Here is a 16,149-nt window from a genome sequence, read left to right as displayed (position 1 = left end):
AATGTTGTGCAACTAACAAGCCAGAGTCACGGAAGAATATTCATTCTGCCTCATCACCATGTCGCTGGGATGCAGATGCCGAAAGAATCCTCTGTGTGGCCCATTTCTACATTGACGTCGAAATTCAGCTCCTATTCACCAATGGCACACATTCTATGTTCTAGTCACTCTGACGTCTTCAAATGTTTAGAAATGCGTGTGAACAGTTTTGAGTCATCGTGTTTAAATGACTACTGTGTGCTGGCTGCACGTAACTTCTGCGGCCTGTGTTTTCTATTTTGCATCAAAGTTTATCAAAGCGCAAAATGCGTTTTGATGAATGAGAATTTGTTTCGAGTTTTGCAAAAAGGATGACTGAGATCTGCAAGTTGTGTCTAACTAGGTGAGCAAGGTTTAATGTTTCGCCAAACACGTGACTGATTCAATAAATGATTTTTTGGCAATTAATTTTTAATATTTCAACAATTTGGAAAAACTAAAATATTTCACCTACCTAAAAAACAGTTACCCCAAATTGCCAAAAATGCTTTTATTCAGCACCAATAATCTGAGATCATTTAGAACAGGCGTCTCCAACTCTGGTCCCGGAGAGCTACTATCCAGTAGGTTTTCTATCATACCTGGCTTCTGATGAGCCACACCTGTTCTCAGGTAAATACCAGGAACAGGTGTGGCTCATGAGAAGCTGGGTAGGATAGAAAACCTACTGGATAGAAGATCTCCAGAACCGGAGTTGGAGACCCCTGATTTAGAATGTGATTATATTTTTTTGTTAAAATCTAATTTAAACATATACTTTTACATAAACATAAACATATACACAAAAAAATCACATTATAAACATTTCTAGCCACGACTTTTGAGCTCTGAAGCTTATAGACATAGGGGCTGACTACACAAAGGTGAATGAGACATTCAAAAAAATTGTATGAGGTGTGATTACTAAAGTGTTACAACTTCGAAGTGACCTTGGAGCCACCACACCTTTGCATACTGTCAATGGCCCATCAGTCTGGAATGTCAGTCACTGCTCCTCACACTAATCAGTTTGGAAAAGCAGTGTGAATTTTACAGTTTTTTTTTTCAATTGCCAAGACAGATACTGATAATATAATGGATAAATGGCTCTAAAAACAGAAGCTGGACAACCACCGAAAGTGTACTAAACATAAGGCATAAGCTTTCTGGAATTATATGCAGTGTCAACCTGTTAACATGTATACATTCCCCAGCTTTATTTATTATATATTAAATTTACAAACTACTCAGATTTCACTGCCGCAGACAAATTTACAGCATTGGAATCAAACAGTGAATGAGTTGTGGTGTGCTGCCACTACCTCGACCGTTTGGTGTCAGGTGGTCAGGATAGCTTTCTGAAGGCAGTCTCTTTCTCGTTTTGACATTCCAATTAAAACATGCTTAATATAAAACCATGTTTAATATTATCATAGGTCCTTTGTCATGGCTCAACCACATAGTAGTTGACAATGTCCATGTCACTAACAGGTGAGCTCTGTTCAGCAACAAGCAGTGACCCTGCAAGATCCCCAAGCTTTGAAAAACCATGACCATGGAAATCTTTTGATTTTGTCTGTGCAAGAAAACTCCAGGATGTTAACTGCTTACCTTCAAATAGTAGGAACGGGCTAGAGCACTAGGCCTCTGCTCTTCTGGAAGCGCTTCTGCCTCTTCTGCCAGCTTTTTCTGGATCACGAGGGCCACATCCTCATGGAATAATTTCTAACATGAGGAAAGAAAGGGGCACTTGAAGATCTGGCTGTAATCATACATTTTTAAAACTAAGATTTCTACGTGAAATGGTTTTATCAAGAACAGAGACGAAAAATACCAATGTAGTATAGAGCCCTTTGTCAAACTTTCTGCCAATGGCACGAAGATCACAAGCTGGCTGTTCCTCTCTCCAACACTCTGAGTCAGTCAACACTGTGCACTGCAGGACAAGGAGATTTAATAAGAGAAAAAAAAAAATCACAGCCTGTATTTACCTGGTGCATAGTAAATCTCAATGGAATACCTTTCCAGATACATTCAAGTTTAATGTTAGGAGTTAAAAAAAAATACAATGAAATACTTATGCTATCTACCATACAAAAGACGTACATAAACAGAAATGAATTGAAATAAAATAACCTCTAAGAATAAAAAGCCTCAGATTACCCATCCAGTGCACCAGTAATTACAAAAACACATAGAAAATACATAGAATAAATTATTATTATATATATATTTTCTATCCAGTGTGCACTGGAATAAATAAGTGGGCTAATAACTCTAAAATTAAAGACATCTAGCGTATTGTGTAGTTCATTGTGGTACAGCATGCAACATTACTGCAAAAGGAAAGGTACATCTTCAGCTAGAGTTGGAGAACATCGCTTTAAAGTGCAGCTAATTAAAGTCACTTCAAGTGACTAAGTCATTAAAGTCACCCAGGTCGCATTGAATTGGCTGACCCTCAAGTCATTAGTCAGGTAATTTCCCTACTGATGAGTAGAGGCCTACTAAAATTAAAATGCTAAAAACACGCATCTCTGCAAAAGGATACAGAATCTCACAGCTTTACAAATAAACGATTGCAACAATAAACGAACTGTCAATGCCTGCAGTAGTATGAAAGCAGATAGCATACCTCACTGCAGCTGACCAAATGTTGGGTTAGCGAGGAGGTGAGTAGGCAGGCCAGCACTTTCTCCACACCAGCCTTCAGCTCCATGTGCAGCAGCTCCCTCCAGTTACTGGGCTGGCTGTGGCTACAGGGCTGGCATGAGTAAACCACACTCTCTGGGAGGCTAGACAGGATCTCATACAAGTCATCTAAAAGAGAAACACATTTGCAATACTAAGCATTAAGAACAAGGTGAAGGATGTAGAAGACTGGAAAATGCTAGCAAGTGCAGTGTACAGCTACTCAGAGGTTAGGACAGGAAGGATGAGACATGAATTTATAGTTCTCAGATGTAACCGCAACACAGGAATGTAATATTCTGCCCTGAAAAATCCCCGTACTGCATGTCAGGGATACACATTTTAAAATGCACCAAAACAAAGCATCAAGCCAGGACCGCCAAATACAGCAGGTCTCCATGATGGGGTAGAAAAGGAAACACAGGAAACGGACAGGACTTGTGCGAGTTATAGTCATTAGCAGAGGTGGAAAGTTCAGGTTTGAAAAGTACAAATTCAGACCAAGATTTTGTTTCAACAAACAAGTCGAATATAGTGTATCACATCCATTCATAAAGTTCTCATGCATTTTAACTTTTATATGCCGATTCGTACTTCATTTGCGGTACACAGGTTAAATTACCCCGCCTCATGCTGTCATATCATTCAGCAGCAGGACCCGTTTTTTACGCCAGTGAAAAACCAACACCTTGACATCCCGTACTTTCGGAACCTTCTTGAAGTTCCAGAAGTACAGTACCTGGTGCAGTGGAAAAGCGCTCCAGGCTGGAAATTACTAAGGAGACACCAATTATCCTAGAAGACAGCTCTGCCACGAAGCAAAGGCAGAATGGCTGCAGACCCGGTGAAATTTTAGCCAATTTAATAACTGAAGACATCTCAGGCAAGAGTTAGACATGTAAAGGGCGCATCATTGGGCGCTACAGGGACTTTTCGTAAGTTTTCCATAATTCTTCTTTTCTGGCTCTTTTGAAAGAGTTACCATGATGAAAGGAATGTGTGCGACTCCAAAAGCGGCTGTGTCACTTACCAGACAGTTCCTCACATTTTGCGTGGACCCAGTGGTTACAGGATGCACACTGCATCATCTGACTGTCATAGTCATTATCCTCATAGCACTTATTACAGATGGGACAGTAGTTGCCTGGAGGAAAACAAATCATTCTGCAGAGAACTGAGAAAGCAACTGAGCAACTGGGTGCAACTGAGGTTAAGGGCCTATTATTAACCGCAGGGATTAAAAAAAAAAAACAGAGGGAGAACCAAAAACGCTAAAGTATACATTCCAGACATATGAGATATTTGTGCATTTCCTCCTCATTCTACGAAGCCCACTCTCTGGTAATGCTTCTCAGATAAGCAAAAGAGCCCTAGTATTCCAAAATCATTTTCAAACATTTATGGAAATCTTATGCAGGGGTATGGATAAACGGGCCAATTCAAGGGGGCTCAGAACTTGACAGGGGTTGCTGAATATGTACGAACTGATCGTCTTAAGTTTAATCGACTGAAGCTAACATTTGTGTAGCATACTAGGGAACAAGTCTGGCCAGAGCATATTTATATGGTGGAGGAACAGAGTTAGCATGCAAAAAAGGAAACGGAAAATGAGCAATAAAAATAACCCCTGCTTCATCCGACTGCAAACATGATGAAATGAGTCACTGCAGCAGAAAGAACGTTAACTTATGTGGTGAACTGCCAGTAAAATGCAAATCTAAGAACAGAAAACAAGCACGAAGATCTCAAACATCTGAAGAACTTTCTGCTAATGTTTTAAACACATATGTATTATACCTACATTTAAAAAACAAACTTGAAATTCAAGTTATTCTTCATTTATTCCTGTAATAACACATAACACTGTAAGAGTACTCTTAGCACAAAGCACAAATGACTTGCAATGTTGATATGAACATACAATGGCATTGATTTAAATGAACATAACACAAAATGGATTAAATATAAATGATGTGGCTAGGCTAAAACTGAAAGATATGAAGCCCACTTCTCAAATGTCTTGCAAGCCGTGTGTGCTCACCTTGGTCATACAGTTTGGTGCAATCAGGACAAAGGCCCTTATCATGGTTCCATTCTGTGTCCCAACTTTTTCCTGGAGTCACACCACAGCTTTTACATCTGATACATGTCATGCACACCTGCAATTGAAAGGAACGGACAAAAGAAACATGCAGATACAGAACTGCAGACGCATACCCAAAATAAAACTCTGAATAAACAGGTATCTGCTCACCCATGATTTTTTGCAAGATTTCTTGTTAGGCTTCGGGTAGTTGGGTCCCAAGCAGGGTGGATGATAACAATTCTGACACCGCTCGCACTCCAAGAGTGGCTTAAAAACAAATATGACTGAAGTTAAGGCCCATATACACACCAGCTGATCACACCTTATGCATCGAGTTTGGTGCATCCAAGCCCTCTGTACCTTAGAATGCTTTCCCTTGCGGCCACAAACATGGCAGAATCTGCAGCGGCGACAGCACCAGTTCTCCTTGTTTTCCTCTAGGGGGCGCTCCCAGGGCTCCAAGCAGAAGGCATGGAAAGGTTCACAGCAAACCTGACAGTACACCATCTGAAGGATACACATTTTAGCCTTATTCCCCTGAATAACATCACCGTGTTAACACTGTTTACACAAAGAACGCCACTTTATAAAGTAGATGCTGGGAGAACATCATCCACCTTACCACAACCCCATCTAAATCCTACTCCTCTCACACCCTGTTTAAAAAATTGATCCTTCAAATAATTCTGTTAGCCTGATAATACAAGTGTAAAAACTGCCCTCTCTTCACTATGGGCATTACTTTTGGTGCGACTACTCTGAAAATTTAATCAGTTTCAGTTCTTCACACATACAATGTGTCTGCAAAGTTCGAAAAGAATTAATTGAATTTTTTCCCTAATTGTTGTGTTAACAAGAAAGTGTCTATTTCCAAAATCACAAAGAATGATCCATTACAGGGCTTGCAAAATCGGTAGCCCGACACCCAGTGCTATTAAGTTCTCCCATCAGGCTACCAAAATGCAAAACCACCCTGCCCAATGGACTACCTGAAATCAAATTCACTCCTTTATTTGCCCACTATTTGAGTGGGGAAAAATTATCAGGGAACAAACAGGTGTTTTATTATAATGATTTGTCCACAGAGACAAGTACGCCTGTGCATATGTGTAATGAGTTGACTTCTCCTCTCTTCTCCCTTTCATATGATGTTTGGCAAACAATTAATGCATTACTGCCAGCCCCTGTTAAGGGGGGTAGTTCTCACTTCATTCAGTCAACTAGATCAAAGATCTGGCTTTTTCTTACCTTCAGTTCTCTATGGATATTATAGTACAGGGTGTTTAAGTTTCGTTAAAATGTTTTTACTGTCATGGGGGAAAAAATTGGCTTTGCAATTTTAATGGTTATTCTTTTTCAAGATCATCTAGTTTATAGACGGTGGTTGTATTGTCTTTCAGTGGCAGGCTACTTGCATAACAAATCGACAAAGAAAGCTGCTCAAGTCCCACCCCAAAGTACCAAAGTATTTTGTTGTAATAAATTATTCGCGAGCTACCAAAACTCGAAGGCTGCCTGGCCAAAGGGCCATCAGGGATTTTGAAAGATCTGCATTATAAAAGGATGACTGTTCTCTGGTTTTTTAAATTACATTACATTTTTTGCTCATGAACTCATGCCGGCCCACAGTCTGGAGTTACATACTCCAGATGTAACTGCAATCTGGTCTCAATTCAGAAACTTGAATGTTACCTCATGCTGGCCTTTGCTGGCACAGAGCAGACAGACATGTGGAGGGACGACTGGGACTGAGGTTAGGATGCTGAGTCCTCCCAGCTTCCACACATTCTGAAGGCTGCAGTCCTCCTGCAGCCAGGCAAAACAGGAGGAATAGAAATCAGACGCTGGTGAAGGATAACGTTTAGCACACATAACAAGGACCAGAAGGTCTGTGAAAGGGCAAATTTTCATAATCAGTTGAGTGTGTCAGAGCAAACAAATGTCTAGGTGGGGGGGGGCATAAAAATCCTTTATTCATCTAAACAGTTCTGTGCCTGACAGGCAGATGCATACAAGCACAAGCCACCAGCCTGATCAACATCTCCCTGAAACAGGTCACCATCCCCACCTGCCTCGAGTCTGTCACCATCATCCCCGTCCCTAAACAGGCAGTGGTCAGGACCCTAAATAACTGCCGTCCAGTGGCCCTGACCCCCATTGCTATGAAGTGCTTTGAGTGGCTAATCTTAGCACACATCAAGAAAAACATACCTCCCTCCCTGGACCAACACCAGTTTTTCTACAGGTCAAACAGGTCAGCTGAAGATGCCATTACATTGGCCCTCCACACTGCCCTATCACACCTGGAGCAGCGGAACAGCTACATGCGGATGCTGCTTACTGACTACAGCTCCGCCTTTAACACCCCCCCCCCCATCAAGCTGGCCATCAAACTGCACAATCTTGGACTAAACACATACTCGTGCAACTGGGTCTTGGACCACAGACAGTGAGCATAGGTAACTGCACCTCCACTTCCTTTCAGCAAGACATTTAATAACATATTGCCAAGTATAAGTAAATACTGAATAAATAAAATTTACTGTAAGGCAGAACTACATATGGTAGGTAATGTGTGGGCAATAGTGAAATACCAACATGGGAAAAAAATAGTAGAAAATGGCATTCCACAAACATTTACACTCTAAATAAACAAACAAAAATACATTCAACACTGGATTTAATGAGATGGCTATTAAGGCTGCAATAGAATTTGATATTTTTTTGAGCTGTTTGGTACACTCCTGATGGTTCGATATTCCCACCTGAACCGAGGTATTACAACATGCCTGCAATTTTCTTATATGTACTGGCGTGAATATAAGACTCCAAAAAAAATATCTATTTAGATGTCATTATACAAAAGCAGATGACAAACTGTCTGCCTCCTGGATAAATGTTGCAATGGCAATCCCACAGACGGTCAACAACTGGCCGACATAATGCAACACTGTATGGTTGATCAGAGGCCGACAAGCTTTTACCGCGCCATGGTCGTCTTTAAATGGGGTAAATTAATATGTGTGTCCGTGTATTTATGCTAATACTGTAAACGTCGTAACTGTAGTTTACGTGCGTTTGGTTAGCCTGTAGCCATGAGTATCATGTAAACTGCTGGTTTGCTTTTCTGTTTCGCTGCTAGTATTAAACCGATAGTGACTGTTAGAGTATTCCTGTGGTCTAATGTGGGAGTATTCCATTTTAAAAGAGCTGTCGCCTTCTTTATTAAAATGACTGGACCACTCGCCACAATACTTTTTGCCCCCATGCTGCTTATGAATGTTCTATGAATGCATAATTAATGCACATTATGAAGATGCACTTAATATAAAGCGTTAATAAATAAACCAAGGCTTGCATGTGCAGCTTTTTAGCCTGGTTTGCCCTTTTAATAATATTCGCTCAGGCGGTGGTGAATTGAGCTCACTGTGGTGGACATGCTGAACCATGTTTGTTGTGCTATTTGTGTATGTTATTAGTCTTTTACAATGTTTGCACGCAGTTTTTATCTCATTTGCGTTTTTCTCACCGTTTTCGTTTGTAATCACCAAAAGCTAAAATGCTGCCACACCGCCAATTTAAGATCGGGGGTTCGTCCTCAATTTCAAATTCGCTTGCCATCTCGCATTCGGTCAAAACCAAAAACAAATGTGAGCAGATTGTGAAATCTGACAATGAACTGACATTGTGAAATCATATGTAATATTGCACCAGTTTTTCTGTTAAGTAAAAGTACCGTGAAGTACTCCTAAAGTAGCGATTCATTTTCCATATCAGCTGGATTACATAGATGTTTTACCGATTTGCGGTACATGCATACATGCATACACGCATCCATGCATCATTACATGCATACACACACACACACACACACACACACACACACACACATATATATATATCCATCCACCATTTACAAGCCATCATTCTGAGTGGAGATGTTTTCTAACAAAATTCAATGAAAAAATCTTTAGAAAATCTGATTCATTTTAGACGCCATTCAGCTTTTCCATGAGCAGCAGTCAGCCATGATAAACTGGCTGATATTTATTTCTGGAAAATGAAAAATTAAGATTTTCCTTAACATTTTGTGTAGTTATTTAAAAGTACTCTCTAAGTAAACATGATAAAATTCAGTTTAAGAATAAACTTGTTTTACTGTCATTATACTTCAAACAGAAGTACAACAAAATATTAAAGTTTCAGAACAGTCACGTTCCAAACAAGTGTGTTGCTGACAAGAGAGTTGTGGTGTGCCCTCTGGTGGACAAATTATGCAACGGCAAAATTGATAACGGTTTAAGGACCTCATCCAGGTGTGTGTGTGTGTGTGTACACACACACACACACACACACACACACACACACACACACACACACACACACACACACACACACACACACACACACCCTGCCTTCATTCATACTGGACAGAAGTGACTACAGAGAAATTGGGTAGGATAAGCTCATGATCACGATCATGATATACATATATATAGCCACCTCCGTCAATGCTTTCCACACATAATATATGTAAATCAAATAATTTTGCTTCAGAAACCTCGTCTGAAGTAGATTTCTTGGCAAAATCGTTTAAAACACCACTACCCTTTCGCGACAAAATCCTCTATGTTCCGAGAGCCAATCAGAACGCACAATCGAATCATGTGACTTCCAGTATCATCCAGAGTTGTTGGCTTTTTCTAAACCGTGTCTTTGTGACTTTAAAATGGAACATGGAGTATGACAGCATGGATGAGCCTGTCCTAAAGACAGTAAATGGGGAAGAAAACGGCCTCACCCATCCAAAAATGGGTATGAGTATGAATGAGCCTACCCCCCCCACAATTGCTTGTATGTGCTGTCATTATTTTCAGTGTTTCCAGTTGCATCATGTCATTTTGCAACTCTTTCCTATGTCTTTGTGGACGAGGTGGATTTAGAGGTTTTTGCGAGAAAAGGACCTTTGGATTTAGCTGGTTTTGACACAAAAGAACAAAAATATATAAAAAAACAGTGAATTGGCTGAAGTTACATTTCTCAAAAAGAAAAAAAAACATTTTTCACTAACTGATATCCTTATCATTGCCTTTAAGATTAAGTGACTGAACTTGAACATAGGCGCCTGATAAAAATGCTCTTAAGAGAAAAGTGGTCAGGCGGATTTAGAGGGTTTTGCATCTGAACTGTGCAACTGTGTTCCAACCTTTTCTGGGAATAATGATCCTTTGGTATCTATTCTCTTGTTTCATTTCTATTTACTTTTATCGTCTAAAATCTAACCATGTGAATGATACATTTTATTTTAAACCAACTATGTAAACAATTAGGCTTACGACATGTGACATGAAACAGGTAGTTTTCTACTTAGAGGTATTCAACAAAATTACCAGAATAGTCACATCCCTGATTTGAAATTTCAACATGGCAATATGCCATGATTGGTCAGAGTATATGAGGAGGAAATTAGTCCATATCAGGAGCAGTATTTTCTTTTCAGTGTCCAATAGAGGGCAGTAGCTGTTCTTTGGTGTTGCTTGCAATTGGGGCCTTTTTTTAATCTATAATTTCAGACTGTTCTTTGACCAAGTTGGTCGCTACTAGTATTAAGGTGCCGTATTAATCTTGTGTGAAGCTGCATGTTAAACTAGGGCATCAACAAAGCACCATATATTCTGTTGGTTGCAATTGACCCAGTGCTTTTTTCTCCCCCTAACAAGCGCTTACCTTGAAGTCGACCCGGATCTTGTGAGACGGCTGGGAAGGTTCCTTTTCCCTCTGGGCAAAGCCATTAGCCAGCGCAGCCAGGACACTGGGAGGCGTCTGCTCCAGGGGACTCTGAGAACGAGCAAGACACGCCAGATCAAAGCAGGCATTGTCAAGCATGGCTTCCTCTGCCTTGAGCTGCTCACCAGAACCCTCGGCCTGCACATGGTACTCGCCAAGTGGAGCTGGCAGACAATTCGGATCTATATTCAGGTCAGCTGACTCAGTCAGCAGAAACAAGGGCTCTAATAGCAGGTCCTCCTGCTCAGACCCTGCGTCCTCCTGTTCGGAGCATAATGGTGACTGCACTATTTGCAGGAGCAACTCCCGCGCCTGCAGGTTATTCCTTTCGGCCTGGTCGTCATCCTCAGGGTCGCCCGTTGGCTCCCAGCATTCGGCCTCCTGCTGTGCCTGTGAGGGGTAGGACCGCTATAGCCAGAGCCAAAAAGCAAGAGCAGAATACCTCAACTGCAGCAAGCAGCTACGCGCTATGAAAAAGATAGGAGAGAGGAATTCCCACCACCAAGTGTACATGGAGAGATGTGGATGAAAGAGGAGGGAAAAGTGCAGACACCACAGCACTTCCCGCAGGCACGTCATCCACCTCAGAGTCACCGTCAGTGTTAATCCATGCAGCCAGGAGTAAGGAAGCAACTGCGCATTTGCGCACCTCAAGGGTAAATGCGCAGTTGCATGCAATATACATTTCTAATAAAAGATTGAGCTATTGTGTCAGGAGAGGAAAATAAAAGCATCTCTGCACGCATACACACAATAAATGTGTAAAAAGGGAGTAACAACTAAATAGAAGAGCATCCTTTTGACATGAACCTGCCGGCACTTCACAAGGCTTCGGCGGCAGTTACCTTTTCGACTTTGCGGCGCCCTAATGGGCCTCTGTGCTGCCCTGAGCGACGACCCCTCATGCCATCTTCAGAGGTATCACCTGGCAACCCATCCATGGACCCAAAATCTACAGAAGAACAGGGCAATGAATACAACAGCATCCTCCTTCACTAGGTCATCTGGACCGGCCACTGCTCCCCAGTCCCGTTTCCACCCTCCCCACTCATACCCTGACTGCGGGGGCCTGTAGACCTTCTCCGTGGGGATGCCGAGTTGGTGCTGCCCATCAGATCTAGGTCTGAGTCGTAATCCAGAAGGTCGCAGTAAGAGCGCTGCTTGACACAGCGACGTGGCTGTTTCCGGAGCGATGGGCTTTGGCCATCAGGGAGGCCGGTGGGCGACGCCCTTCCCCCATCCCCAGCATCCCCTTCCTCATTGCTGGAATGGCACACACTGGCCGATGAGCGTCTCCGCTTACCATGGCCTGAGGAAGGGTTCAGTCACATAAAAGGAAAGTCACTTCAACAAGAGAGAAACTCATTATGAACTAAAGTCAATTCTTAACCACCTGGAGTCGTCGATCCCGCCGTGGGATCTGACAGATTTCGCTAAACCGTTTAAATAACTCTGCGAGTTTTTGTCATATAAACCATTTAAAAAACACCCTCAGAAACCTTGGACGGTCCACTTTTCATGCGAAAGCGGTTTGAATGCGCGGAAATGCGGCTATTTAGAACCTGAATAGCGATCTTCAGGTGAAAGCGGCACTACACGCCCCATGCAGGTAAAACAAAGAAAGGTGACATGGTTTACTTTTTTTGCCCAGTTAACCTAATTTTAAAAACTGTAATACTTCCGACAATGGACGTTTTGAAAAGAAAACAGATTACGGATTTAGTCAGTCTTTTTGTCATGATTCTACATAAAGAATTCAGCGAGAAATAAACTGGAATACACAAGAAAGACACGCGGTCGACGATGCCCTCGTCCCCAGAGCCTTAATAATAGTGAGGTATTTTATTTGCGTTAACTCTGCAGAGGCACTGCATCATATTTATCGCTTTCTATAGCGATAGGTCACAGTTATTCATTTCTCGTTCCATCTACCAATAAACTGAAAAGAATTTTATTGTTGCTGTTTTTGTTGCATTTCAAACTGCCTTTCCAAAGTGATGGATGTGGGGCGCAGTGACATTCCAGACTGATGGGCCATTGACGGTATGCAAACACCTACAGGTGTCCTATCTATCTAACTGAGAAAAAGAGAGTCACTCCAAAGTTCTAACACTTATGGTAATCAAACCACATAAAATTTCAGAATGTCTCTTTCAGCTATGTGTAACCAACCCCGGTATCAATAAGCTCAAAAGTTTTGGCTAGAAATGTTCACAATGTGATTTCTCAGCATGTCTGGAAATAGGTTTTTGAAAAGTATTTGTTTAAAGTTGATTTTAACAGAAAACAGAATACTAACATTAAGTGGTCTCGGATTATTGGTGCCGAGTTTGTGCTGAATAAAAGCACAATGTAACACTTTGGGATAAATGTTTTTTTAGATAGGTGAAATATTTAAAAATGTCAAGTCATGTCAGACTCTCTCGGAAATGGCTGAGAGGCCTCATACTCCTGAGGGTTAAACATTTAGATGTCATGTGTAATAGCGACACCCTGTGTGCATACAGTGCAAGTGCAGGCAGTCATACCCTTGTAAAGCTTCCCTCCTAAACGCAGTGCCTTTTTTTCCTCAATCCAATCGCACCTTTTATACCTAAAAGAGAAAGACCCAATTAAATAAAAAATTCATGCTAAATTACAGGACTGCTTAACAAAAATCCAAAAACACAATGTCTCTCACACAGTGAGAGACCTTCTGAAATCACTTACACACAGCACTGACGCTTGGTGTTAGGTCCACCGAACTTTGGCTTGTCCAGGCAGTTCATGCACTTGCCGCAATCCTCCTCATGCAAGCATCCCTTGCACTTGCCGCATCTGCGAGATCTCAAGCCGAAGCCCCCAAAGTCACCCCTGAACCGGCCCCCACATGACTTCCTCCCCTTAGGAGTTTTCTGGTCTTGTAGAGTGGGACTTTCTGGTTCAGACGGTGATACACCTGCAAAATATCAATGCAAGTCATCTTATACAAGAATGGTCACTAAGAGATCAGCTTTTAACTTTTAAAGGTGAATATTAATCTCTCACTAAAACAGAGGAGGTCTTAAGGTGTGGCAGGAAAAGTTGTTGAGGTGTTTTTACCACCCAAATCACTTGTGTCATCATCCATGTGACAAAGAATACTTAGAAACTCTTCCAGGCAAGGCTACCAAAAGATCAACAGAATTAAACCACAAAACAACACTCCAATAACCTCATATTCAGAATTATTTTACCAAACTGGTGGAGACCAGTGACTTGCCAGCAATGTCTGTGGAGCTACTCATGACTCAAAGTTCTATGAACTTTTTGCTTCTCCCATGCTTATTTAGCATAAAGGTCCCTGTTCCTGCTGTCTGGTGTGAAAGGGACACAAAAACGGGCAGAAGATACAAAGGTTCCAGGTCAAGACAGCCCAGGGACTTTGGTGTGAAAGCGCCTTATAGTAGCTACCGACTCACAGAAAAGGGGCCTCGTCGATTTCTTTGGGCATTTGTCTTACCGCTGCAGAAATGATGGCTTTACCTTGTGCTGCCGGAGAGGAGGGGATGGTCTCTCTCTCGTGAAGGGGCAGGGCGCTCAGTCTCGGAACGTCATCCGGCACCATGGCACGAGGCTGGCCCAGCACGACGGCGGCATCCCGGCACACGTGCTTGATCCGTGGCCCTCCCACTCGCTGCTTACCAGGGAGGCAGAGGGAAGATAGCCACCGTCACAAGTGATAGACACCGTAGGAATAAACACCAAAAAGAGCTGGCTGTATTTCATATACTCGAAGGTAGCAGCACCACGGCTAACAACACAGCTCCCGAAATACTGTAGATGACTGCGCTGGACAATCAGCCATTCAGACAAGGGATTTCGTCGGCTCACATACAGCCATGGAAAATGGTTTAATTGTGGTTCTGCTGACAGAAGGTTAGGCCGAGTAGCAGGATGTTTTCAGGTTCAAAATTTCTAAGACAGCAGACCACAAAAATAAGGTGAAACAGGAGACACTGGGAACGAGCAGAAACCAGACAGGTAAAGGGCAGAGGCGGCTTCCTAATGGCAGAGAGGACAGTCAGCATGTGCAACAGTGCCTCAAACTGCAGGATGACCTCAAGTGACCTTCAAAATGAATGGGAAACATTAAGTGCAGGTGTGAAGTGCACTGCTAGGAGAGTTCATATCAGGCTCCTAGAAACAGGACTGAATACACACACACACACACACACACACACACACACACACACACACACACACACACACACACACACACACACACACACACACACACACACACGTTTTTGCCTTTACTTTTTTAAAAACATAGGAAGTTTATGAAATGATCACTGAAGGCTCTAAAATCATATTTTTTGTTTGAAACGCCAAATAAATGTATAAAATAAAATTTCATATCACTCAACTCTTGTCAATGTTTCGGTCACTAAATGCCTACATGAACATATGCCAATTTCAATTTCAACCTGCTGTAAACCCAAGTCATTTAAAGTGCATTAACTAGGACTGAACGATTTGGGAAAAAAAAAAATTATGTTAAGCTTCAGTTCAATATTCAGTGTGTAGTAAATTTTTAAAGATGACGCAGTATTACCACATGAGATACCATCAAAATATTTATATGGTCTATATTCTAATGCAAGAATGAGAATTTAAAGACGTGGTGTGTTAAGTTAGAGTAATAATGAAAACAATTGCAGCAAAAAGAAAAAGCAATAGCGATCTTACATGTATTCAGCCCTTTTGTTTGTGCTAATGTGTTAGTGTTAGCGAATCTCACACTCAACCAAAAAGCTGTAATGTTCATAAGAGTGGCTGTTCTGTCCTGAAATCGTAAAGCTGGACATTTTTTAAACGTAGTATGCATTTTATAAAATGTTGAATAAATAGAAGGCTACACTGCAAGCGTACAAAGCTAAGACACTGCAACAAAGCTGTCGATATTGAAACAACAACATCACTATATCACCCAAGCCTAGCAATGACATCTCTAAATCAAGACCAGTTGTTTGTACCTGAGGAATACCATTCTGAGTTCCTCTCTCAAGGCGCTCTTTCAGTTTCCTTCTCCTCCTTTTCACAACCACCATACTTGGATCTCGAGAACCCATATTCTGAGATCCAGAAAGAAGCTGAAAGTGCAAAACAAGCAGGAAGAATAGACACTATTACAATGTTTTCTTTCTACATTACATATGTATTTACTACTGCTACCAGCAGTAATTTCAAAATGGACACATATGATGTTAGACATTGTAAGACCAACAAGGTATGGCACCAAGTCATTACCTGAGAGGACTTCAGTTGTTTCTGCTGGTCAATTTTAATGAGCTGGACCTTTGCTCTCTTTAAAAGATGAAACATTCTCTTGTTTGCACCGGTGAGACGAATTCTGTGGGAGGTGCCCTTCTCTTCCAGAACCACTCGGTCACTTTCTGCACTATGATCAAGCTCTTCCTTGGAGTCTTGCTTATGACCTTCTGGGTCAATCGATTCTCCTGTAGAGGATACTAACAAACATAAAAGCCAATTTAAGGATTGGTCATTAAATCCATTTATATTGCATAGTACTGACATAACCTACG

The 16,149-nt window shown here is 41.7% G+C and overlaps 1 protein-coding gene across 2 annotated transcripts in view; it reads right to left on the bottom strand.

Annotated features, from left to right (window-relative positions):
* kmt2bb (lysine (K)-specific methyltransferase 2Bb) overlaps nucleotides 1-16,149 on the bottom strand; it is a 42,409-nt gene that overhangs the window by 18,076 nt on the left and 8,184 nt on the right. Inside the window, exons 4-19 of one of the 2 annotated variants that reach the window (XM_049025135.1) lie at nucleotides 15,854-16,074; nucleotides 15,580-15,696; nucleotides 14,087-14,240; nucleotides 13,292-13,520; nucleotides 13,111-13,175; nucleotides 11,637-11,891; nucleotides 11,428-11,534; nucleotides 10,523-10,633; nucleotides 6,488-6,601; nucleotides 5,156-5,302; nucleotides 4,964-5,062; nucleotides 4,751-4,868; nucleotides 3,740-3,853; nucleotides 2,654-2,838; nucleotides 1,853-1,954; nucleotides 1,630-1,743 (exon numbers count right to left, since the gene is read on the bottom strand). In XM_049025135.1, the coding sequence (XP_048881092.1) occupies nucleotides 1,630-1,743; nucleotides 1,853-1,954; nucleotides 2,654-2,838; nucleotides 3,740-3,853; nucleotides 4,751-4,868; nucleotides 4,964-5,062; nucleotides 5,156-5,302; nucleotides 6,488-6,601; nucleotides 10,523-10,633; nucleotides 11,428-11,534; nucleotides 11,637-11,891; nucleotides 13,111-13,175; nucleotides 13,292-13,520; nucleotides 14,087-14,240; nucleotides 15,580-15,696; nucleotides 15,854-16,074 (2,252 nt within the window). The remainder of the gene's footprint in view (nucleotides 1-1,629; nucleotides 1,744-1,852; nucleotides 1,955-2,653; nucleotides 2,839-3,739; nucleotides 3,854-4,750; nucleotides 4,869-4,963; nucleotides 5,063-5,155; nucleotides 5,303-6,487; nucleotides 6,602-10,522; nucleotides 10,634-11,427; nucleotides 11,535-11,636; nucleotides 11,892-13,110; nucleotides 13,176-13,291; nucleotides 13,521-14,086; nucleotides 14,241-15,579; nucleotides 15,697-15,853; nucleotides 16,075-16,149) is intronic. The other variant, XM_049025136.1, reaches the window with a different exon arrangement.

Source organism: Brienomyrus brachyistius, chromosome 9, assembly GCF_023856365.1.
Source record: "Brienomyrus brachyistius isolate T26 chromosome 9, BBRACH_0.4, whole genome shotgun sequence".
NCBI classification, from domain to species: domain Eukaryota; kingdom Metazoa; phylum Chordata; class Actinopteri; order Osteoglossiformes; family Mormyridae; genus Brienomyrus; species Brienomyrus brachyistius.
The sequence above is the reverse complement of the archived record's forward strand: the minus strand, read 5'-3'. Positions and strand labels throughout refer to the sequence as shown.